This window comes from Rhipicephalus microplus, chromosome X, assembly GCF_043290135.1.
Source record: "Rhipicephalus microplus isolate Deutch F79 chromosome X, USDA_Rmic, whole genome shotgun sequence".
Classification (NCBI taxonomy): domain Eukaryota; kingdom Metazoa; phylum Arthropoda; class Arachnida; order Ixodida; family Ixodidae; genus Rhipicephalus; species Rhipicephalus microplus.
The window spans coordinates 245330483-245355428 of NC_134710.1; the positions used below are offsets into that span (position 1 = coordinate 245330483).

Here is a 24946-nt window from a genome sequence, read left to right on the forward strand (position 1 = left end):
AAGCACTCTGTAGCCCGTAAGTTCACAACCAGCGCGCTTGGTTGCTTGCAATTTACGTACTGAAGCTTCGACAGCACTGTATTCGTCGGTATTTTACTGTGTTTCGAATATTGATTTCCAGATTCGCGAAGACAAGGCATATTAGGCATGACTAAATTAACACAGCTAATCTCACTATTAAAGACAGATCATACTTTGTGCTTTGTCCCCAGCTTAAAATGGCATGAAGCGATAGCCAATTTCTCCATTTATTGATTGCGGCGAAGATAGTAGGCGAGTAGCAGGTGCGACTTCGGATCTAAGTGGGCGTTCGCGGCTGCAGGGTGCTGCCGTGTTGGCTTCTAAGCCCAGGTGTTGGTAATACAGCGTCTAGATGCATACTACATATATGCAAAGTAAAATAAACATATCACGTTCTGCTCACACGTAGAACCTAAGCAGTGCAAATGTCTCAATGTTATCAAATTTGAGGCGATTTCCTGTAGAGCTACATATTTCGCTGCGCAAGCACATCACTTGCTTGTACCTTGCTGAAACCAGATTGTGTAGTACGGCCGAGGCCGCTTCGGGGGCCCCATGTATTGACTGGAGCAACACCTCTTCTAGAACGGCGCCTGTGATGTCACTCGCTGCCCCATTGTAGCATTAATGCCTTGAGTTGTCATCACGTGGCCTGGGTTGGATCACGTTGCCCTGCGCACGCTCAGCGAGATCAGGCACAGTCGTTTCTATCTAATTCCCAGGAAGCTTCGCTTATCGGTTGTATTCCTACACGCAACTGGCAGTTTTTGGCTGCCACGAATATGAACGTCGCAACGCTGGCTTTTTCATACTTTAGCTTTCTCCTTCTTTCACCCTCACTGCCGTTTTCTATCACCTTGTGTTATGCAAGATTATATGATATGATTTATTTCTTGCTCCGTTTCTTCCTTTCTTTCTTTCACTGTCAACATCTTTTTGACAGGAGTGGTGATGTATGTGCTGGTACAGTTACTGACTACCCCTTCAATGTATCTTGACTACGTCAGACAATTAAGTTGCCGTTTAGTGCAAAAAGATGAAGAACGGAGAAGCTGCAATTTGTTAGAAAAGACAGGATATTTTTTTCCTGTGTGCATCGCAGCTGCGTTTTTAGGTTCAGAGATGAACACCTCACGGGCAACTATAAACACGGGAAGTGTAACGCTTAGTAATGAATACGTTACATTGAATTGTAAGGCTCAGATCAAGTGCATTATGGAATTGAATAAAAGTTGTTGAAAATTTGCTGTTGAGGTTGTGATGCTGCCGAATTAGAGCTGATCAATGAACCAAATATTGTCATATAATTAAGTGGTTATAAGTAGAGTTCCTGAAAAAATTCGGCTGATCCCACGCACCTTCAGAATCAATCTTATGCGAAACATGCGGAGAGAAGGTGACAGTCCCGTAATTTTTTCATAGAACGACATGCCATAAAATGACGCTAAATATACGTTTAAATGTTGCACGCACAAACATACGTTGAAGAGTTACAGATGTTTATATAATCAGTTGTTTGTACTTGGGAAACGATGGCAACAGGACCATGAGTATTAGCACCACCAGAAGCGATAAGCTGATATGAAGCCTTGTTTCTCGCCAGGATGATAGCCCTGGGCACTGCACTATATATCTACTTAAGCGCATGACACCTAACTACAGTTGACGTTAACCCTGGGTGACAACTATATCATTGGAGCAGGATAGAAAAGCTTGTGTGGGGGTTAGTTGGAAGAAACTGTAGGTAAAGGCTGCGCTGCAAAGTCAAGTCTGACTGTAATTTAGAGTAAATTATGCGCTTTGTCTGTGTTAGTCCAATTTTTTTTTCGTCCTTTGCAGCGCAGCCTTTACCTCGAGTATGGTAGGCTGGGGTAAAATGAGACAAAAATTTTGAAATAGTGAATATTTTTTATTTCACGTATTTTTTCACTCCTATTTTTTTTCACACTTTCATTTCAGTAAAAAGTATGTGCTACATGTATATTACCATGTTTCCACCATTAAAAAGACAATCTTAAAAATAAAGAAAAAAAAACTCCACTTGTGTCATTTTGCCCCAAGTTGCGTGAAAAAACGAGACGCTGCATGGGGCAAAAAAAAAATGTTAAAACATTTATTTCTTCTTTTCTTGGAGTACGAAACCTTAAAATTCACTCCGTGGGCTCTTACGCAGTCTTAAAGAACCTGTTACTTGCAGTCTACGCGTTGAATTCACACAGAACTCGCTGCTCTGTTGCTCCGAAGCTCCTTGCAGATCAAACACCACCAGCATTTCTTTGTGTTTAAGTTGTCTTCTGTAAAACTTCAATGGTTTAATCAACGCTTGGATGCTAGATTTATTTAGACATATCTTCTTTGGCCCTTTTTGGCATTTTGATGCAGAACTGCTCAGGCATTTCATGGCTTTCAACTACGTCAGCCAGGCTTTGTGAGGCAGTTAATTTAAAACTGAGCTAACTTCAAATTTTTTACGCTTGTTTTTTTAGATTAGGGTATTAGAGAAATGTCATTAATACTCGATCCCAAAACTAGGCAGTGAACAACTTGACTTGGAGATTTCGCCATTTTTATGCACCTCTTGAGAGCATTCTTGGGAACACGGAAAAACCTCGATGAATTGTGAATAAAGGTTGTCATGTCCTGAAGCTTTTTTTCAATGTTGTTTTCCTCCCAGCAAGCTCTATATGACATTCTCTTGTACATCGTAACTCTCCTAAACAAAGAATTATAATATAAAATAAGTGTAAGTTAGTGGTAAAAGTACTAGACAACTTTTAAGACAATTGCATGCCATTTTATCGGGTTTTGCCTTAGTCACATGTCCCAATGAAAAACATTCTCCTTTGAACCACTGCACTAAATGAACTAAACGTTTTGTGGCATGTAGCTAGAAGTACAAAGTAACAAAATAAATACTCAAGTTGCCGTGTTGACACTGCAGTAGCTTCCTGCATGAATTGGAAATGTTGGCCGAACACAATTTTGCGCCTTTTTAGAGGGTCACTAATTCACTGATACCATCGGCGCATTTTTTACCGCGTGAACGCTGTAAGCAACCAGTAACTTTTACATCAGAAAGTGTGGACAACTACCGGAACTTATCACTGAAATAGACAACCATATAAAAGTACTTCTTGTATTCGTCATACAGATGTCCAAAGTTAAAATGTCGCGTTTTGCCCCGTGTCTCATTTTACTCCACCCTACCCTAGATATGTAAAGTTTATAAAATTGGATAGCCAGCGCTGCAATCAAAATCGGCGTTTCACGAACATTAGGGTCTATTTAAAAAGTAGTTCCGAGTCCTGGCATGGCTTCGTGGTAGAATGCTCGTCTGCCACGCAAAATGCTTGGGTTCAATTCCTGCTGGGACCCTGGCATTTCGTCGTGTCAAGGCTGCTCATTGCAGGTATTTCTTAACGCTCACGCATAAAAATTGCCCATTTGTGTTCTCGTCATTCCTGGATAGGTATGAATTGTCCATCACCTGTGGCGCATACCTGCATATCAGCGGTACATACCCGCGCCCGGGTATCTGCCACTGCCTGGCGGGAAGTGTTTGACGACGTACGCGACAGGATTATGACATTCTTGTCTTGACCAGGGCGTCATATTTGTCGAACCATCTCATCCTTCCATACTCATTTCGGTTCACGCCAAGTTATGGCGTGATCACGAGAGCACCCAGAAGTAAGCAGCTAGATAGATAGATAGATAGATAGATAGATAGATAGATAGATAGATAGATAGATAGATAGACGCATAAAGTGCTTGCAGTATGCAAAAATATGGTCCGCATTCATTACTGCACTGACAACATACTAAAAGCGTTTAGATAGTTCGCAACCATATAAAACGTTTTTCTATATGCGCTTCGAGCGAGAACGTTGGTGAAACGTCTGACATGAAAACAAGGTGCGGCTATCATGTGGAATACGCACTGCTCCGTCAGACATGTTTTTGCAATGCCAAAACATCTAGACAAAGCCTTATTGCGGTGACACTGCACGTACTAGCAGGACATTGAATAGCAGAATGTCTTCACCTCAATTGCAGTCTGACGACTAAACAAACGCTTAAGCTTGGATATACATGTGCGCGTACTAAAAGCAACTGACCAGCAAACGGTGCAAGGTGCAATCCACGCCAAGCATCATTTTATGTACCAGAAAACATCAGATGATGAATCTGCAGTCAACAACGTAACGGCTGTGGTGCTGTTATACGTGATCCTTCAAACAAACTTTGCTACTAAGAATGTGCCTGAAATACGCGCAAAAAATAATCCCTATAACTAGAATTTTAATTAAAATGATCCACATGCCTTTTTGATGCATGCACGAAAGTTCACATACACAGGAGTTTTCTTTTTTTTCAAAAAGTTTTTATTTCAAAAGTTGCTTAAATTTTCGGCACGTAAAAAGCAGAATTGAACTTCATCTTATCTTTGACTTCATCTTTGGCGTTTATGTGCTGATAAGGGCACTGCAAAAGACAGAAAAAAGGTTTATGAGCAACAAGTTAGCTGCTTTAGGGCGCCACGCAAAGAACAGTAGGTTAAAGTAAACATTAGTTGTCTCAGTTTATATATCAACTGAAGTTTGAGAAATTGCATGATCGTGAGTACACAAATATTCGCATTAATATAATCACACAAAAGCGTACAAAAGAAGCCTCAACGAATCGTGGCATAAATACGGAGACAAATGGCAAGTTTTACTAGCTATGCACTTATACAAGAGAAACTGAGTTTTAATACAAGGGGCTTGACTTTTTTTCTTTTCGAGCCCTTAAGGTTCGAAAATAGTTCACGTTCAAAGCACTTCTAGTTCGCAAAATGCCCACTCAATGAGTGACTTGACACGGCACTATGCCACGCAGCGCAGCGTGACACGGTGCTCGCGCAGAGACTCAACGCCGGTGTGACGAATTGCGAAACATTCAGGCCCCATTCACAATGAAAAGTTTCCTGTTGGCCAAGAGATCGCCGAAACATCACATCACGTCACAAGATAGAATAAAAAATTGGGGGACCCTTGAGCTTTGCCTTTGAGAGTTCAACGCGAAAACGAAATGCGGCCCCTAGTGCACCCTTCAACCACTAGGTGAATACTTAACAATATGTATTGTTGCGCACACACACAAATATAAACAAACACACACACACTGGGTTGTACCAGCGCGCACGCGCGAACGCTACATACAAGTTTTTGATCGAACGCAAGAGTCGCATGGCCTCCACGATACACGCCGCGCGCTTGCTATCTCAGCAGCCATGAAGAGTTTCACAATGCCTCGCAGATGGCAGCTTATCTAGCGATTGCTGTTTGCTTGATAAACGCCTCTGGAAAGGCATGATATGTTTTCCGCTAGATGGACATAGTTGTCCATTTTTAGAGCTGTTTGAGCGTTCTTGTGTGTTTTTAACGGCGATAGATGCACTATCCCGGCCTTTTTCGACGTAGTTTGATGGCCTCCCAAATGCGCCTACGAATCGCCGAATGGGCTTATTTCCGTCGGGCCACCTGTCGAACAAAATGGGTTAAGAAGACTCCTTCTACTACATGGCGTTTATAAAGAGCTTTTTTTTTTTTTCGCGAAGGAGCTGCAAGTAACATCGTAGCTTTGTGGTAAGACACCTACTTACTACGTGAACGCCCCGAATTCGATCCTCAATGGGACCGAAAATGTTATTCTTTATGTTATTTGCTTCTGTTTCAATTTTTCGCTCGCGGACAATTTCGCTCTCACAACCAACGGTACCGACGGCGGAATTTCTGCGACACGAGCTCTCTAACGCTATCGCGTTTAAATAAAGCCCTCGTCGTGCCAACGCCAAAACCGATTTTAGTCGCCGGAAGAAGACGCAAATAGCCTCGACCACCGTGGAACGGTGCCATCGCGGCCGTGACATGCCATGCAAAGTAGCAATGCTGCTGGCTTTGCAGCACGGTATATAGTATTCCACGTGTCGATCCAGTGGGCGGGCGCAATGAGCATATCGTCGTGTGATCAAAGAGGTTCAATGCGAAAGCTCACCCTTTTGTCAGCGATGGGATAACATCTGCTAGTGCGACAGAAGGGCATTCTGTGTGAGCGCGCCTTTACACCTTCGGACCAATATTTCAGACACGAAAGGTGCCACGGAAATGTCCTATAGAAGGAGCAGTTCAAGAAAGGCAACAGCTACGGCAAAGGCAAAGGATGTATTTTACAACTGCCGCGCTGCGGAACATTGCTAGACGTATAGCAAAAGTATGACAGTCGCTATATCATCATCATCACAATCATCATCATCATCAGCAGCAGCAGCAGCTGCAGCAGCAGCTTGGCTACGTGCACTGCAGAACAAAGGCCTCTCCCATATTCCGCCAGTCAACTCGGTCCTGTGCTTGCTGCTGGCACTTTACACCCTCAAACTTCTTAATCTCATCTACCAACCTAACTTTCTGTCTCCCCCTAACCCGCTTGCCCTCTCTGGGAATCCAGTCTGTTACCCTTATTGACCAGCGGTTATCCTGCCTACGCGCTACATGCCCAGCCATGTCCACTTCTTGATTTTAACTATGATATCCTTAACCCCGGTTTGTTCTTGTCTCTCAAAGTTGCACTTATCATTTTCTTTTCCATCGTTCACTGCGTCGTCCTCAATTTAAGCTGAACCCTCTTTGTAAGTCTCCAAGTTTCTGCTCCATAAGTAAATATGGAGCAGAAACTTGGAGACTTACAAAGGCGGTTTAGTGTTATAGGTTATAGGTATATAGTCAATATATAGGTTATGTAAATGCTATCATGCTGCATCGATCCTCACTGGTAAACGCAGAGAAGGCGATAGAACAAGTCGGCGTAAGCGTAGAGCATATCGTGATGTCTCCACTTGACCGCAGAGCGCTTGGCCTTTACAGCAACCTCACAGGAAAAGAAAGTGAGACTGGCGGCAGAAAAAGCCATTAAAATAAAGGATTAGTGACACACATTTTAAATATTTTCGTATACTTGCTCTAAACTAAACTACTAGCGTCAATAATCTTAAATATCGTATTATGCATGGTGTCTCGAATATATTTTCAATACCGCTACTTGGAAAAAAGGAACGCAGTTTCGATACTGAAGGTGCAGTTTCGGAATGACGTGTAAAAAATCGGTAGATCACACGTAAAGTGCGAATTCATGATTTGCGAAGCACGAATGGGGAAGGTTTATATGTCGCTTTAAAATCGGCACAACGCTACAAGGCGGATGTCAATTATGCAATAGATGACTTCCATGTCATGATTATAATGTTTGCGCTTGGTATTATTGTTCGTCGTAGATTCACGTCACGTGACAACAAATTTGGTATAATGTGAAGCTAGCGAAACAGCCGCGAGCTCTCTCGGAGCGTAGCATGCAGTCATGTTTTACATGACACGCATGTGATGATTTTCATGTTTGCATCAGACATATGCCTTCGTCGTTCATTCATGTCGCGTGACACCAAATTTGGTATGTGTGGAGCTACTGAAACGTCCACGAGCGCACTAGGAGAGTAGCATGTAGTCACATTTTATATGAAACGCATGTCATGATTATCATGTTTGGACGCGTCATTTACTTTCGTCACCCATTCGCGTCACCTAGTACTAAATTTGATATAAATGAAGCTATCGAAACGGCGGCGAGAGCACTATGAGAGTAGCATGTAGTCACGTTTTATATGATACGCATGTCATGATTTTCATGTTTGCACCAGTCATATACCTTCGTCGTCCATTCACTTCACGTGATACGAAATTTGGTATGTGTGAAGCTAGCGAAACGGCCGCAAGCGCATTATGAGAGTAGCATGTAGTCGCGTTTTATATGACACGCATGTCACGATTATCATGTTTGGACTCATAATTTCTTCGTCGTTCCTTTACGTCACGTGACACCAAATTTGGTATGTGAGAAGCTATCGAAACGGCCGCGAGCCAACTATGAGCGTAGCATGTAGTCGTGTTCTTACATGACACGCATCTCATGATTATCATGTTTGCATCAGTCATATACCTTCGCCATCCATTCACGTCCAGTAATACTAAATTTGGTATATGTGAAGCTAGCGAAACGACCACGGGCGCACAATGCGTGTTGCGTGTAGTCATGACTTACATGACATGCATGTCATGATTTCCGCGTATGGTTCTGTCACTTTTGTTCGCCATGCAGTTATGTAGTACCTTACCAGTTTTGGAATATGCCATGCGAACGAAACCACCGCAAGAGCAGCAAGACCTTGAAATGTAAATCATTACATTCATGAAATACACGTAACGATTTTCATGTTGCGGCTAGTCAGTTATGCTCGTCATACAGTCATGTTATGTCATACCAATCTTGGTATAGATACCATTATGAAAACAACCAGGAGAACTAGAAGTCGTAGGCGAATAGATAGATAGATAGATAGATAGATAGATAGATAGATAGATAGATAGATAGATAGATAGATAGATAGATAGATAGATAGATAGATAGATAGATAGATAGATAGATAGATAGATAGATAGATAGATAGATAGATAGATAGATAGATAGATAGATAGATAGATAGATAGATAGATAGATAGATAGATAGATAGATAGATAGATAGATAGATAGATAGATAGATAGATAGATAGATAGATAGATAGATAGATAGATAGATACGGTCAAAGTCGACGAGGTTCGCGAAGAAATGCTTCGCATTTATATAGTCTTATGTCACGGAGAAACGGCAGCTCGTAACGTACAAGCAGCAGCTATGTCTCCTGCTGTCAGCCCCAGGTATTCCAAATTAACAACGACGGGTGAATTGTCCTCGACGACGACAACAGTGATTTCTCCTGTGTAGCCTGCATGCAGGACGCAGAGTTCACGAACTCCGTGGAATTGTGTTTACTCGTCGAAATAACTGTTGCGAAATGAGTGGTTTCCCAGACCTGAAAGAAAGACGTCCGTTTATTGGCAACATTAAAGGCGAACTGCTGCGCCACCCACGTGCCTCCGCGCCATCTACGCCACTATACGGTTTCTTTCGTTTTTTTTTTGATAGTCTGGCACGCTTCAAGTTGCTCGGTTCCGCACCAATACGCAACATCCGTCGAGGGTGCAGCTTAAGCAGTGATAACAAGGCCGCAACAGTAATTGGTAGGCTCACTGGTTCAGCTCAGTTGCTGGGCGCTGGCGATGCAATAAAAGTGCATTCGAAAACTCCGAGGCCGCGGAAGCACGTTGTGCCAGCGAAACATGTCGACTTCCCAGCAGGAAACGGGAGGGGATCAAATGCTGGAGCAAGTATAGGGTTCGCTCTCAAGACGTCTTTATAATCAAATGCTCTCCCAACTGAACCAGCGGTAGCGGGGAGATTTAAGCGGCAGGTTCGTGATCAAGAGGCCTACGTGGTTGAGGTCTTTGATTAACTGCGGAAGGCTTACGCATGAGAATCTCATGCCCGTTTCAGCCACCGCCTTCTCAATATTCTCGTAAACGTGCACCACGTTCGTGTCCAAGCGAATCTCTCAGTTAATTTGGGAAGCATTAGGCAGCTCCACGGTTCTATCCACCGTGGTCAAGATGTGGGATAGTTTGTCCTACGAGCCGAATATTTCTTTCAAAGATTCAAGCTCGTAGGGCTTTCCCTTCAATTTCTACTTTCCGTCGACTGTGGGAGTGATTGTTGCAAAATTGTCATGCACCTTTCTTCCAGTCCGCGTAGGGAGACAAGAAGCTTAGAAGCCTCATTTGACGCCTCCAGTGGACCCATAGACGTGTCTTCTTCATCGATTGGTAGAAACTCAATGTGAGGCACGCGGCCCAGCTTACTCACCTGCAGCAAGCTGTTCTTCTTTTCATGGACATCGCCATCGACGAATCTGTCACGCTCCTTGAGTTCCTTCTGTGCTGTGCGATCTGAACGCTCTTGAGCAGGCTTTCGCACTTGGCAGACACCACACGATATTCTACGGGCCACTTTGCTTCTAGCAGTACATGTGCACTGGGAGCATAGATTGGCGGCTGTCGCACCGCTTGCCGTCCGAGGGACCAACGCTTATGGGGCGCAGAGCGTTTCCTCCGTACTTGAGGTCGAAGTCCTTGGCGTGAACAATCGCAAGGACGCGATCGTGGTCGTGGTAGTGGTAGTCGCCCAAAAGGCGGCCGGTCTAGAACAAGTTGCGTAAATCTGGCGTCAACCAGGCTACCGCCGATCGCAACGACACGCGCGGCCATGACAAGCGTCGACCTGCTTGGCTGGCGTTGTCAACTTGGTGGCGCTTACTTCTTGTGGAGATTTCATGGTGCAATGGAAATAGGCGGCAGTACCTGTACAAGGTTCGTGATACGCCTCATCGATCCCGATGGCGTCAAGACGCGATAGTTAGGATACGGTGATGTCCGTCGCAGAATTGAGACACGAGACGAACAGAGCACCAGACGGAGAGTGTATGTCCGACTTATTAGGTCCGTGCACCATCTATCCGAAGGCAAGCTAGATCACTGTTACACTTCATGCGATCGATTTCTTAGAGACAACTTGAAAACAGGCTCAAGATCCTATGAAGACACTTATCTCTTATCGTTGCTAAGTTCTTGGTTGTAAGCTGTCAGCTACATTGCACTGTTTATCGATGAGCCAGTACAGAATGCTGGAGATGAGTGGCGGACTTGTTACGGCGCACGTTTCAGGAATCGTTAACGCTTCAAGGATTATCGCCGATTCGTCAAACTGGCTCCGGAGTCATAGATTTACACGCTCGGTGCAGCCTTGTCCGCTTCTTTCCAGACGATAAGCTGGCGTTGCAGACAGCCATAACACAATCGTTGCTTTGGCGTAGTGGCCACACTGCTTTTATAGCCATGGTAAAGAACCGGTTAGAGCAGACACTATGGCATATGTTCCACGCCATACATTTTTTTTCGGGCATGTAGGTTATTGGTGCATCTCGCAATGCACGACGGCACTGCATCCAGCCTTTTACCAGGATTCCCCCTAGGATGCGGAGGAACGTTCAGGTTTTATTTCCTAACCGCACTCTGTCTTCACGATTTTCAGCGATGCGGGATGCGAAGTTCGTTTTCTTGTTCTTCTATATGAGCATTATGGCAAGATCTTCTGGTAGACATCGCATCAGGACATGGTTTAACAAGACGGTATACACTGGTCTCGTGAAACCGTAAGGCCTTGTCAAGCGCTGACGTAAAGCTGGACTATATCGTGAAGGAAAGGGAGCTTCAGGACCTCTTAAGAGCTTTTCGCTGGACTTATCGTGAGATTATCCACATGCTCGTTAACGAGCCGAACTCGGCATCCAAAGCGGTCTGCGAGCGTCTTGATTGCGAAGTCGTAGTTTTGCTCGGTTAAGCGCATGTCTTCGATGGCCCGCTTCGGGCTGCCCGTTAAGTAGATGAAGAGGTACGTAAAGTTTACAGTGGGCGGAAGCTTGGTGTTCTTGTGGATTGTGGCGTCAATATGCTTCAAAAACGTCGGCCGCGTATCTGCGTGTCTGGAATATTCTGTCTGGAGGTGCTGCGTAGGCTTTGATGCCCTCCTTGCCCGCCTATCCTTAGATAGTAGAGACAACTGTGTCGTCTGCTACGACGTCCTCCATTATCACGCCAGCTCCGATGAAGGGGCACATTGCCAGTGCGCATGTGAGGTGGTACAGAGACTTTGCGTATACTGTAATACTGCGGAAATGCATTATTGCGTAATAGTTGTTTAATGGATACTATTTTTGCGAGTTAATAGTATAAGAGCAAAGTGAAAAATACCCCGCTTCAGGTGGTGATCTGTTGTTTTTTAACCACTCTGCGACCACCTGTTGGCATAAAAGTATAGTTATTAAAAAAAAAGCTGCATATATAGTTTGAACCCAGCTGATCTTGCTCTGTGGGTATATTTACCGCGTGCTTAAGGGAGATTTTCAGAGACCTAGAATGGGAAGAGTTAGGGGTTAACGGAGAGTACCTTAGTAATCTATGCATCGCCGATGACATTGAATCGCTTATTAACTCAGGGGACGAAACGCAACTCATGATTACGGAGTTAGACAAGGAGAGCAGAAAAGTAGGTCTTAAAACTTACCTGCAGAAAACAAAAGTAACGTACAACAACCTCGAAGGAGAACAGCGCTTCGCGATAGGTAATAGTGCACTTGAAGTTGTAAAAGACTACGTCTACTCAGGGCAGGTAATAACCGTGGAGCCGAACAACGAGATTGAAGTAATTAAAGAATTAGAATGGGGTGGAGCAAAATTAGCAAACACTCTCAATACATGACTGGTAGATTGTCACTATCCCTCAAGAGGAAGGTATATAACAGTTGCATCGTGCCGGTACTTAGCTATGGAGCAGAAACCTGGAGACTTACAAAGAAGATTCAGCTTAAATTGAGGACGACGCAGCGAGCGATGGAAAGGAAAATGATAGGTGTAACCTTAAGAGATAAGAAGAGAGCAGAGTGGGTCAGGGAACACACCGGGATTAACGATATCATCGTTGAAATCAAGAAGAGGAAACGGACATGGGCCGGACATGTAGCACGTAGGCAGGATAATCGCTGGTCATTAATAATAACTGACTGGATTTCTAGAGAAGGCAAACCGGTTAGGAATAGACAGAAAGTTAGGTGTACAGATTAGATTAAGAAGCTTGTGGGTATAAATTGGCAGCAACAAGCACAGGAACGAGTTGACTGGCGGAACATGGGAGAGGCTTTTGTCCTGCAGTGGACATACGAAGCACCCTGTTGTTCACATGCTTGGCAGAATTCATGTAAGAAAGTGGTGCGTGATCTGTTTGTAATAAAAATCGTTTGCCACAGAGAAAGACATGAAAGATTTGTATGGCCAGACGAGGGCGAGGCCTTCCTTTTCTATTGTGAAGAACCGTGCTTCCGACTCGCGTATGAGACTGAGTGCAGAACTCCATCATGGCGTTGGAGTACGACAGCTCTGGGGCTGATGATGACGATGATGATAATACTAATATTCTTTCATCACGCTGGTTCCTAATTACAAGCTCCTGCGATCCCTTATATAATTAGCACTTATTTAGAAAAGGCTTTCACCATCATCGTCATCATAATCATACTCTTTCTATGACAGAACTGTGAAAATTTTCAACAGCAAAACCCGTGACGAGTCTGCCGTAATTGGTTTTTTATTTGGCCGTACGGTGTGGTTTCGCATATCAACTGACCCAGCGTTGCCACAGTAAGCGTGCTTGGTACACGTCGTCGCAGAACGCGATTCATCGTGAATAATTTGGCTGTGTTTGTCGGTGTAGTGGCGAATATCGGGCCGTAACTTTGATTCATGTGCGGTGCGGTTAAGAGAGGGAGCAAAAACATGCTCTTAGTACACACATATATTAACAAAGCAAACGAACTCCCACGATAATGCACACACCAGCAGAAAGAGATCCCCACGCGACACAAGAGTATATACAGTCCTAGGTGAGCGCTCACACGTTCCACAGCAGGCCAGCACTCAACCCTCAGTAGCCGGTCGTGAAAGACAAGGTACAGCTTGCGATGCAGCAGGGCGAGCGGTGGCGGGATCGCCGCACAGATAGGTAGGCACGGAACCGCTCCGGAACTAGAAAGGTACAAGGCAGGAGTCGTACGCCCGGGGCACCAGCGCTCGCAGTAGCACGGCCAGTCAGGCGGCTGCCCAGCGGTAGACCTGGGGAATCCTCACGAACCTGGGTCCCCTCTCGAACGCTGTTTGTCTGCGTGGCCACGCTCCCAGCTTCTGGCTTCCAGCTGCTGGCTCCTTCCTTTTTTTCCTTCCTCGCCACCACCACGCGCTCTCTTTTTTGCCATCGCGTGCTGCATTCGGCGCTGTTCTCGTCGTTTTCGTTCTTGTTGCACTACACTACCCCTCACTCAAGAAGGTTGTTTCGTTTTAAATAGCTTTGCTCCAGCTAAGCGGCTTGGCCAGCGAGGACGCGGTTTACTGTTTCATAACACATTGCCACAAGATGCAGTTCAGTTTTCTAGCACAGTTCCAGTATTTATATAGAGCACACACATGGGTGCAAAGGGAACAGAGAGGTATATAAACATGAAAAGAAAGAACAATGAAAATCTGTGATACTCTATTTAAGTAGTCAGCGCCAATGTTGTCACTGCCTTTAGTGTACTCTATAATAAATTCACATTCAATGATTAACAAACTCCAACGAAGCACCCTGTTGTTCACATGCTTAGTAGAATTGATGTAAGAAAGTGGTGCGTGATCTGTGTGTAATAAAAAGCGTTTGCCACAGAGAAAGACATGAAAGATTTGTATGGCCCAGACGAGGACGAGGCCTTCCTTTTTTATTGTGAAGAACCGTGCTTCCGAATCGCATATGAGACTGGGTGCAGAACTCCACCATGGCGTTGGAGTATAGGACAGCTCCGAGGCTTGTCGATAATGCGTCTGTGCAAAGTATAAAAGGCCACTCTAAATCTGGAGAGCGTAGAATTGACTCATCAGAAAGCAAGTGTCGCAGTTTGTCGCGCCTCCCAGATGAGCTTGTCGAAAGCCCGATTGCGAGTAAATTTCATGAGAAGTGCCGACATTGAAGAATAATTTGCACAAAGTCTCGGTAGTATCCGCTAAGGCCCAGGAATAAACGCATTTCCTCTACCGTCGTTAGTCTCTTAGCAGCCTTGATTTTTTCAAGAGTCTCTACTTGTGGCTGCAGGATGCCGTGGCCTACAATATGTCCCAGAAACTTAACACAAGTGAAGCCCACTTCACATTTGGATGGCTTGATGGTTAAGACTGCGTTCTTGACTTGTTGGAAGAAGCGTTGGAGGGTATTAAGATGTTCCTCCCAGGTTTCTGTAGCAATTAGGACGTCATCAAAGTAGTGGTAGATATTGGGGATACCATTTACTACTTTGCTCATCATGTGGGTGAAAACAGCTAGTGCGATTTTTATGCCAAACGGCACGAATCGAAACTGATAGAGGCCTCATCACGACTGGAAGCCGGCCATATGTTTGCTTTCTGGCTACATGGACACCTACCAATACCCTTTGGTGAAGTCGAACGTATAGAAGTTACGACTCTTGCCCAGCTAGGCGAACATAATGTCGATCCTTGGTATTGGCTCGCTGTCCATGATGACCACTCCATTTATTTGCCTTAAATCAATGCACAACCGCATGCTGCCATATTTTTTCTTTACTACGAGCACAGGTGTTTGGTATGTTGAGTGTGAAGGTTTAATGATGTCTCGCTTGAGCATTTCCTGTACTTCATCTTCTATGGCTTTTTCGACAGCAAAAGGTAGAGGATACTGACGGGCGTGCACCGGCGCTTCCGTAGTGCGTCTTAGCTGGCACTCTACGAGATGTGTCTTTCCAGGGACACCTGAGAATATGTCTTGGAATGCACATGTAACGTTTTCTTAGCTGCGGAGTTTTGTTCTATTGCAAGGTTTGTGTCGATTTTCCCGTCCTAGAATCTTTCTGTCCACTTCAGTGCAGTAAAAGGAGGGTCGTTCTTTTCACCGTGTTCATGCGTGCTGAAAGCGGCCGCAGTTTGGTGTTTTTCTGGCGATGGTGAGTCACTCTAAAATCTCTCTTCGTACATTTTGAGTAGGTTTATATGAAAAGTACTTCGGCGCGTACCGAGGTCTATAACGAAGTCACTGCCGCTCCTCTTCTAAGTATGCATGATAAAAGGTCCTTCCCACGCCAATCTCAGCTTGTTGTTATCGGAAGGTAGTAAAAGGAGCACTTTTGTCTCCTACGGAAAGGTGCCGTGCCTTCACCTAGCGATCGTAGTACTGCTTCTGGGTAGTCTTCGACCTTCAAAGCATCTCACTAGTGATTTGCACGTCTCGTGCAGCCGTTCTTCCAGCTCGACAACATAGCCCTAGGTCGTCTTTGTCGCCTGATACAACTGTCTTCTTGACCACAGCTTTTTAAGAATGGCCATGGGGCCTCTGGCGTAGCTACAGTACAGAAGATCAAAAGAGAAGCCCAAGCTCCAGTATGTGGACCTTCTCAGTACTGAAAACAAAAGAGGGGGCCAAGTACCAATCCCATTGTTTGGAGCTCTCTTGCCACGTTCTTCGGATTATTTGTTTTAACGTTCCGTTAAATCGTTCCACAAGGCCATTCGCCTATAGGTGGTACGGCGTCATCGGTAATTGCTTAAAGGAAAGCAAGCAACTTAGCTCCTGCATAAGCTGCGAGGTGAATTGGGCACCTCGATCAGAGACAATTCCTCTGGGAATTCCGACTCGAGCAAACATCTCAAGTAAAACCTCGGCGATCCTTTCATTGTCAATACTCGGCAGATCAATTGTGTCGGGGTAACGCGTTGCAAAATCTACCATTGTGAAAACATATCGATTACCATTGGCCGATTTAAGTGACAGCGGACCGATGATATCGGTAGCGACGCGCTGGAAAGGTGTATTGATTATTCACGTGTTCACAAGAGGTACACGTCCTGCCAAGTGCTTTGGAACGGTCCTCCGGCAAATGTCGCATGACTTTACGTAGCGCGTAAAATCAGCTTGCATACAAGGCCAGTAAAACTCTTCGGAAACCCTGTCAGCCATTCTCTTTGTCCCTTGGTGTCCAGAGCGGATACCTTCATGCGTGATCTTTAAGACGAATGCCCGCAGGTCCTTCGGAACAACGAGTTCATCCACTTCTCTGTTTGTGGCAGATTTGTAACGCCTGAAGAGAAGGTCGTTGATGAGGACGAAGGTGGCAGTGGTAGATCACGTCGTTCAGGTCTTGCCCACGTCCTCAAAGCAACCACTAAGGCTTCGATCCTTCTTCTGCAACGTCGCCAACGCTCCGAGATCGACGTCTAGCGGGCTGGCGATGGCTACTGGCAACTGGGCCGCTTTTCGTGAAGTAGATCGTGACACAGCAGCCATGTCACTGTCGCATACATACTCAGCACATACCTCGTCATGTGTGCCATCATCTGTTCTTTCTCGTGAATCGAGCGCTGTCAGCTTCTTTCAGTTGGCTCTGCCTTCAAGTAGTTTGAGAGAGGGGTACACACCTAGTACAACGTCATAGAGTGGTTGCTCCATGCATACGCCAAGCACGGTGCCCTTGAAAAAGGGGCACTTTATCTTCTCTCTCGCTTCTTGAAGGTGATGGGCGGTACTATCTAATAAATAGACGGTTCGCGTTTCCTCAGTAAACTTGTTGATTGGAACGAGTGCGTGGTTAACCAGGCTGAGAAAGAGAACACGAAGCCTCCTTGCGGTCCTTCGCAGTTTTGGAAAAACCCTCAGGTTTCTTCCCCTTTCAACCGGTCGCTGGCTTGCTTCCCGTCGACTTACACCAGCAGTCAGAAGGCTTGTGTCCTCGCTCGTTACATAAGAAGCAGTGGGGCTTTCCCTGAGCGTTTGATGACTCTCTTGTTGGTGTCCCACTCTTCATATATGCGATTTCCTCTTCCCCATTAGCCAGGAGGGTCAGGCCTTGCGCTTCGCGGTAGAGATCAGCTGTTTTGGCCAAACTGTCCAAACCCTTGCAACCCGTTACTTTACAAATACTGCGAGCTTCTGGTCACGCAGGAGCAAAAGTTCTTCCAAAACAACCCATTCTCGCAAGGCATCACATATTTTCTCGGTTTTCACCATCTCTTGCCAATGTTCTAAATAGCCCAGCATTCTGCCAGAATTTTTTTTTCATCATTGAAGCATACATCTTTATCCAATGGTTTAATGGGAAGGGAGGGGCGAAAAGGCAACTAAATGCCTGACACTGCGCCAATCCCCGCCCAGACCAAAATAATGCACAACACTCAGTATATCATTATAGCATGAACACAAATTCAATACAGCGAGAGAAAAAATGAAAAAACAAGATACAGCGAAAATAAAGAGAGAGCAGAGGGAGAATAGATAAGAAATTTCAAGACACTTATACGTGCAGTTTTTACACATACCAAAGAAACCTTTCATAATACAGTCGTAGTTTTGACCAGGTATTAACAAGTGACAGATCGCGAAGTGAAAAGGACCGTAGCTAGCTTGCATAAATTTAAGGCGCATTACATTTCCTAGACAGTACACGAGATGCGCAATCGTATACAGAACAAAACAGACATGTCATGTTTGAAGCGAGAGTAGATAAGCGTGTATCTTTTTAAAAAAAAAAAAAACTGTTGTTGAACGACTTTCGTTCACTATGCTGATAACCATGCTGCTTGAATTTACAAATGAAGGAATGACGTGTGCTAACTTTTGCCTGCCATAGTTCGTCCGAGTTCTCTCACTGTAATAGGTGGTTTTCCTAAAACTATACGTTTGTAGTTTCCGGGAGTAAGCATCCTTAAATTGATCTGCATTCGTTTTTATTTGATCATAGATGAATGTCGCGAGTTTTTTTATAAAATATGTTTTCAAATTTTAGCATTCCATGTTTATTAAAAAATGAAGCAGAAGGCATTCGACTGGGAACATTTTCAATGATACGCAGCATTCTTTTTTGCAGTTTGTCAATACTAATGTTATTTATTTTCGTTGTAAAGCCCCAGATTAATAAGAAGTAATATATTCTTGAATAAACCAAAGTGTAGTAAAGCTGCCTTGTCACCCAGAGAGGCAGTAAGCATCTTATTTTTCCAATTACACTAATGGACCGTGATACCTGGGTACGAAGTTTATCTACGTGATTGGTCCAATTCAGCGTTTCGTGGAAAAGGACACCTAGGAACTTTTGAGTCTGAATACGCTCAATCAAAACTCCTCTAAAAGTGAGCTGCGCATCACGGAAAAAGGAACGGTTTCGCGGATGAAAAATAATGTACTTTGTTTTCTTAATATTAATTTCTAATTGATTTGTTTGTAACCATAGAGACAAATTGTCAAGCAACAAGTTTGCTTGTTGTTCAAGATTAGACATATTTTCACCTGAAAAAAAAATACGTTAGTGTCGTCTGCGTACAATACATTGTCTGGTGTGAGAGGCACATCTACGATATCATTTATATATAACAGAAACAGAAGCAGTCTAAGTATGGAGCCATGTGGGACGCCGTAGTTTACCTTGCCCATTTGAGACTTTGAGTGCTTCATATCTGTTATCTGATATCGGTTAGAAAGGTAACTTCTTATTAAATTAAGAAACAAGCTCCTTATACCGTATTCATTGAGCGTTTGTAGAAGAATTTCATGCTTAATAGAATCAAACGCCTTTTTAAAATCCGGAAATATTCCTGTTGTGTGTAGTTTTTGCACAAAGTTATGAATTATTTCATCTTTAATAGATAGTAGGGCTTTTCCAGTTGACTTGTTCTTCTGGAATCCATACTGATGTTCTGTTATAACTTTCTTTGAGCTACAAATATTTGCAATTCGTATATACATGACACGTTCTACAATTTTTGAAAAAAAAAATAGGCAGAACAGAAATAGGCCTATAATTACTCATGTCATTTTCATCACCACTTTTGTGTATGACAGATACCGTAGCTACTTTTAGTTTGTCAGGGAACGTTTCAGTGCTCAAGATAAGATTGCAGATATGGGCAAAACATGTGCTAATATGCTCTGAAACTGATTTTAAAGGTTGAGCCTTTATGTCGTCAAAACCAGCAGCAGAGCTATTATTTAAATTTTTTATCAGTAAGGTCACTTCTGATTTATTCGTGGGCGTAAGGAAAATGGATTCTGGGATGCATGCTGTAACATACGACTTATAAGACTGGGCAGCATCACTTTTATTGTCAGAAGCTCCTGATCTCAAAAATTGGTCATTCAACATATTGCTACCTGTAGGCTGCCACAAACCACAGTGCGAATGCGCGTGTGCGCCCGACGAGGAAGATGAGGCTCGCTGGCTGCTCGAGCTCGGAGCCAGACTGGCCAGTGCTGCAACCGCTCTTGCAAATATATTTTTCGAATATATTCGCAATACTTTGTCTCGTTACTCACGTAACATATTTGGTGGAGGTGGAACGATCCCCGTCCTCACCACGCAGCTCCGCAGTGGCCGCATCCTCCAGCTTTCCGCCATGGCTTCCAGTGACAACGCGTCCGCTTCATCATCTGCGGCTTCTCCGACAACCTTTGTCGCCGTCCAAACACCACGTGATCCCGGGACATTTTCTGCGCAACCTGGCCTCGACGTCGACAAATGGCTTCGCCTTTATGAACGGGTCAGTCAAACTCACCGTTGGGACCCTACCATGATGCTCGCTAATGTTCTCTTCTACTTGGACGGAACCCCGCGTGTCTGGTACGAGACAAATGAGTCCGAACTCACCAGCTGGGACACGTTCAAGGAGAAGCTACGTGACATCTTTGGGGACCCGACCGGTCGCCACGCAGCTGCACGACAGGAGCTGGCTACCCGTGTCCAGTCGCCAACTGAATCGTATGTGTCATACATCCAAGAAGTTCTCGCTCTTTGCCGAAAAGTGGACGAGGCGATGTCTGAGGCTGAAAAGGTTGGACACGTTTTGAAGGGGATCGCGGACGACGCCTTCAATTTGCTGGTGTACACTAACGTCTCGACCATCGACCGTGTAATTCAAGAATGCCGCCGTTTCGAAACAGCAAAAAGCCGTCGGGTGCGCCCTCCTTTTTCTCGGTTGCCAAACACGGCGGCTACGTCCACCTGCTCCGATTCTACCGTCACACCGCCCTTTGAGCAGAGTGTAACGCGTATCGTTCGACGGGAACTTGAAGCAGCAAGTCCAGCGCCGCTTCAGCCCACTTCTTTCGAACATACGATACCGACAACCCCCGCGATCTCCGTTATTCAGGCGGTCGTACGACAAGAATTCGCCAACCGCGGGTTCCCTGATGCTTGCCCCATCTCTTGCCCCTCCTCCAGACCAATTCCCACTAATGCACCTCGACGTGACCCATTTGTTGCTCCACGATCTCGCAACCCGGCGGAATGGCGAACTCCTGACGACAAACCGATCTGCTTCCGGTGCCACCGCGTTGGACATGTCTCCCGCTACTGCCGTGCCTCCTGGACGCCGCCACATAGGAGCCAGTTTTTCGCACCTTATAGCCCATATGAAGATCTTCGCCGGTATTCGTCCAGCCGTACCGCCCCTGCTTTCGACACGTCTAACAGCCGCCTTCCTGCTCGTTCTCCGTCCCCTCAACGCCGTCGTTCCCCGTCGCCCCAGCCACGCCGCCATCACTCGCCGCCTAACTTTTCATCGTACCCGACGGAAAACTAGACAGTGCAGCCCCTGGAGGTAGTGCTGCATCATCCCTGTCTGAACCAAACCCTCCATTGACGCTTCATACGAACAAAAATCTTGTCGATGTACACGTGGACGGTATTTCTCTGTCGGCACTAGTCGATACTGGCGCTCATGTGTCCATAATCAGCGTTCATCTTTGTCGCCGCTTAAGAAAAGTACTCACGCCCCCTGCTACCGAAGCTGTACGTGTGGCCGATGGCGGCACTGTTCCTGTCATTGGCATGTGTACGGCTCGCATACGCATCGCCGACCGTTACATCCCTGTTCTATTCACGGTGCTCCAGAACTGTCCTCATGACCTCATCTTAGGGATGGACTTCCTGTCGACCCATTCTGCTCTCATCGACTGTTCCGCTGGTACTCTTTGCTTAGACCTTCCTCTTCAGCCGGATATTCACCCTGAACCTCAACACGGCCTTTCTGCCACAGACTTCCTCCGCTTACCGCCTAAAGCCCTCACATTCACCGAATTTGCCACGACCTCACCCGTATTGGATGGGAATTACATCGTCACGCCGATTCCTGATGTCCTACTGGCACGTGACGTCACCGTCCCTCACTGCATCGTAACTGTAGCCTCCAACCGGACCCGTCTACCCGTCATAAATTTCGGCTTCACAAAGCAAGTCCTCCCTGAAGGCATCCTAATTGCCACGTTGCGGTCCTTAGCCGATGATCACGTCACCACTTTCGCAGCCGACGCATGCCCCAATTTTCCTTGTCGCCCACTCGATGCCACATGCCTCGACATGTCAATACGTCCCATGATCGACCCTGACCTTCCCCCAGCGCAATCAGCCGCTCTCGCACGCCTTCTAGCTTCCTACCGTGACATCTTCGACCTTGACGACCGCCCACTCGGCCAAACTTCTCTTGTAAAGCACCGCATCAACACCGGTGATGCTGCTCCCATTCACCGTCGACCGTATCGCGTGTCCGCGTCGGAGCGCCAGATTATTCAAGCTGAAGTGAATAAGATGTTAACTAAAGGCATTATTGAGCCCTCATCAAGCCCATGGGCGTCACCCGTCGTCCTGGTTAAAAAGAAGGACAACACATGGCGTTTTTGCATCGATTACCGGCATCTAAATCGAATCACCAAAAAGGACGTGTATCCTTTACCACGTATTGATGACGCCCTCGATTGTCTCCACGGCGCACGCTACTTTTCATCCATCGACCTTCGTTCTGGTTATTGGCAGATTGCCGTAGACGAGAAAGACCAAGAAAAGACCGCCTTCATCACTCCAGATGGCCTATACCAATTCAAGGTTATGCCCTTCGGTCTATGCAATGCCCCCGCCACGTTCGAACGTATGATGGACTCTCTGCTACACGGGTTCAAATGGTCAACATGCCTGTGTTACCTAGACGACGTCCTCGTATTTGCACCTACGTTTGAGACCCACCTTGAGCGTCTGTCGGCCATTCTCGACGTCTTCCGCAAAGCTGGCCTCCAGTTGAACTCCTCGAAGTGTCACTTCGGCCGCCGACAGATTACCGTGCTGGGCCACCTTGTCGATGCTTCTGGTGTGAGACCGGACCCTGAGAAAATTCGTGCCGTCACGAGTTTCCCAGTACCCCAATCCGCCAAAGATGTCCGGAGCTTTGTGGGACTTTGCTCCTACTTTAGGCGGTTCGTGAAAGATTTTGCGGCAATCGCCCAACCACTTACCGATCTTTTGAAGAAAGGCGTTCCATTTTCGTGGGGGTCCACTCAAGCTGCCGCCTTCTCTCACCTCATAACACTTTTGACGACGCCCCCTATCCTCGCCCACTTTGACCCATCTGCCCGAACTGAGGTCCGAACTGATGCCAGTGGTCACGGTATCGGAGCCGTTCTCGCCCAATGCCAACAGGGACACGACCGCGTTATCGCGTATGCTAGCCGCCTCCTTACACCTGCAGAGCGTAACTATTCGATCACGGAGCGAGAATGCCTTGCTCTTGTCTGGGCGGTCTCAAAATTCCGTCCATATTTATATGGCACTCACTTTTCCGTCGTCACCGACCACCACGCGCTCTGCTGGCTTTCATCCTTAAGAGATCCTACAGGTCGACTTGGTCGCTGGGCTCTGCGACTGCAAGAATACACCTTTTCTGTGATATACAAGTCTGGACGCCTGCACCAGGACGCCGATTGCCTTTCTCGCTATCCAGTTGACCCATCGGCCACCATACCTGACAACGACGCCTGCGTGTGCTCCGTTTCTCAACTGAACCACATAGCCGACGAGCAACGCCGTGATGCAGCCCTACGAGCTATCATTGAGCGCCTCGACTCCTCCCCATCGAACCGATCCTATCGCTCGTTCGTACTCCAGAATGGCACATTATACCGGCATAACTTCCATCCAGACGGCCCATCTCTGCTGCTTGCCATACCCAAACACCTCCGCTTGGCTGTACTCCACGAACTTCATGACGTTCCTACTGCCGGTCACCTGGGTGTGTCCCGCACATACGACCGGATTCGCCGTCGCTTCTATTGGCCAGGTCTGGCACGGTCCGTCAGAAGATACGTCGCGGCGTGTGAGGAATGTCAGCGCCGCAAAACACCATCGACGCTTCCGGCTGGGCGCCTTCAACCACTCGATATTTCTACGGAACCTTTCTTTCGCGTCGGCTTGGACTTACTCGGCCCTTTTCCTCTGTCTTCTGCTGGCAACAGGTGGATAGCTGTGGCCACAGACTACGCCACACGCTACGCAATCACACGCGCCCTTCCAACAAGTTGCGCCACTGACGTCGCCGATTTTCTTCTACACGACGTGATCTTGCAACATGGTGCTCCACGCCAGCTGCTCACGGACCGAGGCCGCACATTTCTATCGAAAGTCATAGCGGACATCCTACGCTCTTGTGCAACACGCCACAAGCTCACTACGTCGTACCATCCGCAAACAAATGGCCTCACAGAACGCCTGAACCGAACCCTAACTGACATGCTTGCAAAGTACGTTTCCTCAGATCACTCTGACTGGGACATCGCTTTACCATACGTGACATTTGCCTACAATTCTTCGCGCCACGACACGGCTGGTTACTCCCCTTTTTTCTTGCTGTTCGGCCGCGAACCCACATTACCCCTCGATACGACGATTCCGTTACCAGCAGCTCCAACTTCACAATATGCTCTGGACGCCATCAGCCGGGCCGCCCACGCACGCGAAACCGCTCGTGCTCGCCTTCTGACCTCACAAGCAAACCAACGGCGTCGGTACGACCAACGACACCGCGATGTGCACTTTTCGCCCGGTTCGTTGGTTCTGCTGTGGTCTCCGACCAGGCACGTTGGCCTGTCTGACAAGCTGCTCTCTCGGTACACAGGGCCCTACAGAGTGCTTCGTGAGGTGACTCCCGTCACTTATGAAATCACTCCTGCTGCCTCGCCGTCTTCATCCACCCCTAGGGCCACCGACATCGTACACGTCGCACGCCTGAAGCAGTACCACTCGCCCAATGATCTTGACATCTAGATGCGCCGAGACGGCGCCTTTGCCGACGGGGGTTATGCTACCTGTAGGCTGCCACAAACCACAGTGCGAATGCGCGTGTGCGCCCGACGAGGAAGATGAGGCTCGCTGGCTGCTCGAGCTCGGAGCCAGACTGGCCAGTGCTGCAACCGCTCTTGCAAATATATTTTTCGAATATATTCGCAATACTTTGTCTCGTTACTCACGTAACAATATTAGCAAGTGCAGTACCGGAACAAGA

At 46.4% G+C, this 24946-nt stretch overlaps 1 protein-coding gene across 4 annotated transcripts in view; it reads right to left on the reverse strand.

Moving 5' to 3' along the window:
- LOC119161618 (uncharacterized protein C1orf53) overlaps nt 1-24946 on the reverse strand; it is a 123134-nt gene that overhangs the window by 70574 nt on the left and 27614 nt on the right. For 3 of the 4 annotated variants that reach the window (XM_075878899.1, XM_037414187.2, XM_037414188.2), the window contains one exon: nt 4384-4506. The exons of the other annotated variant lie outside the window; for it this stretch is intronic. In XM_075878899.1, the coding sequence (XP_075735014.1) occupies nt 4423-4506 (84 nt within the window). In that variant the 3' untranslated portion in view covers nt 4384-4422. Of the gene's footprint in view, nt 1-4383; nt 4507-24946 lie in introns of those variants that run through there. 4 annotated transcript variants of the gene reach the window in all.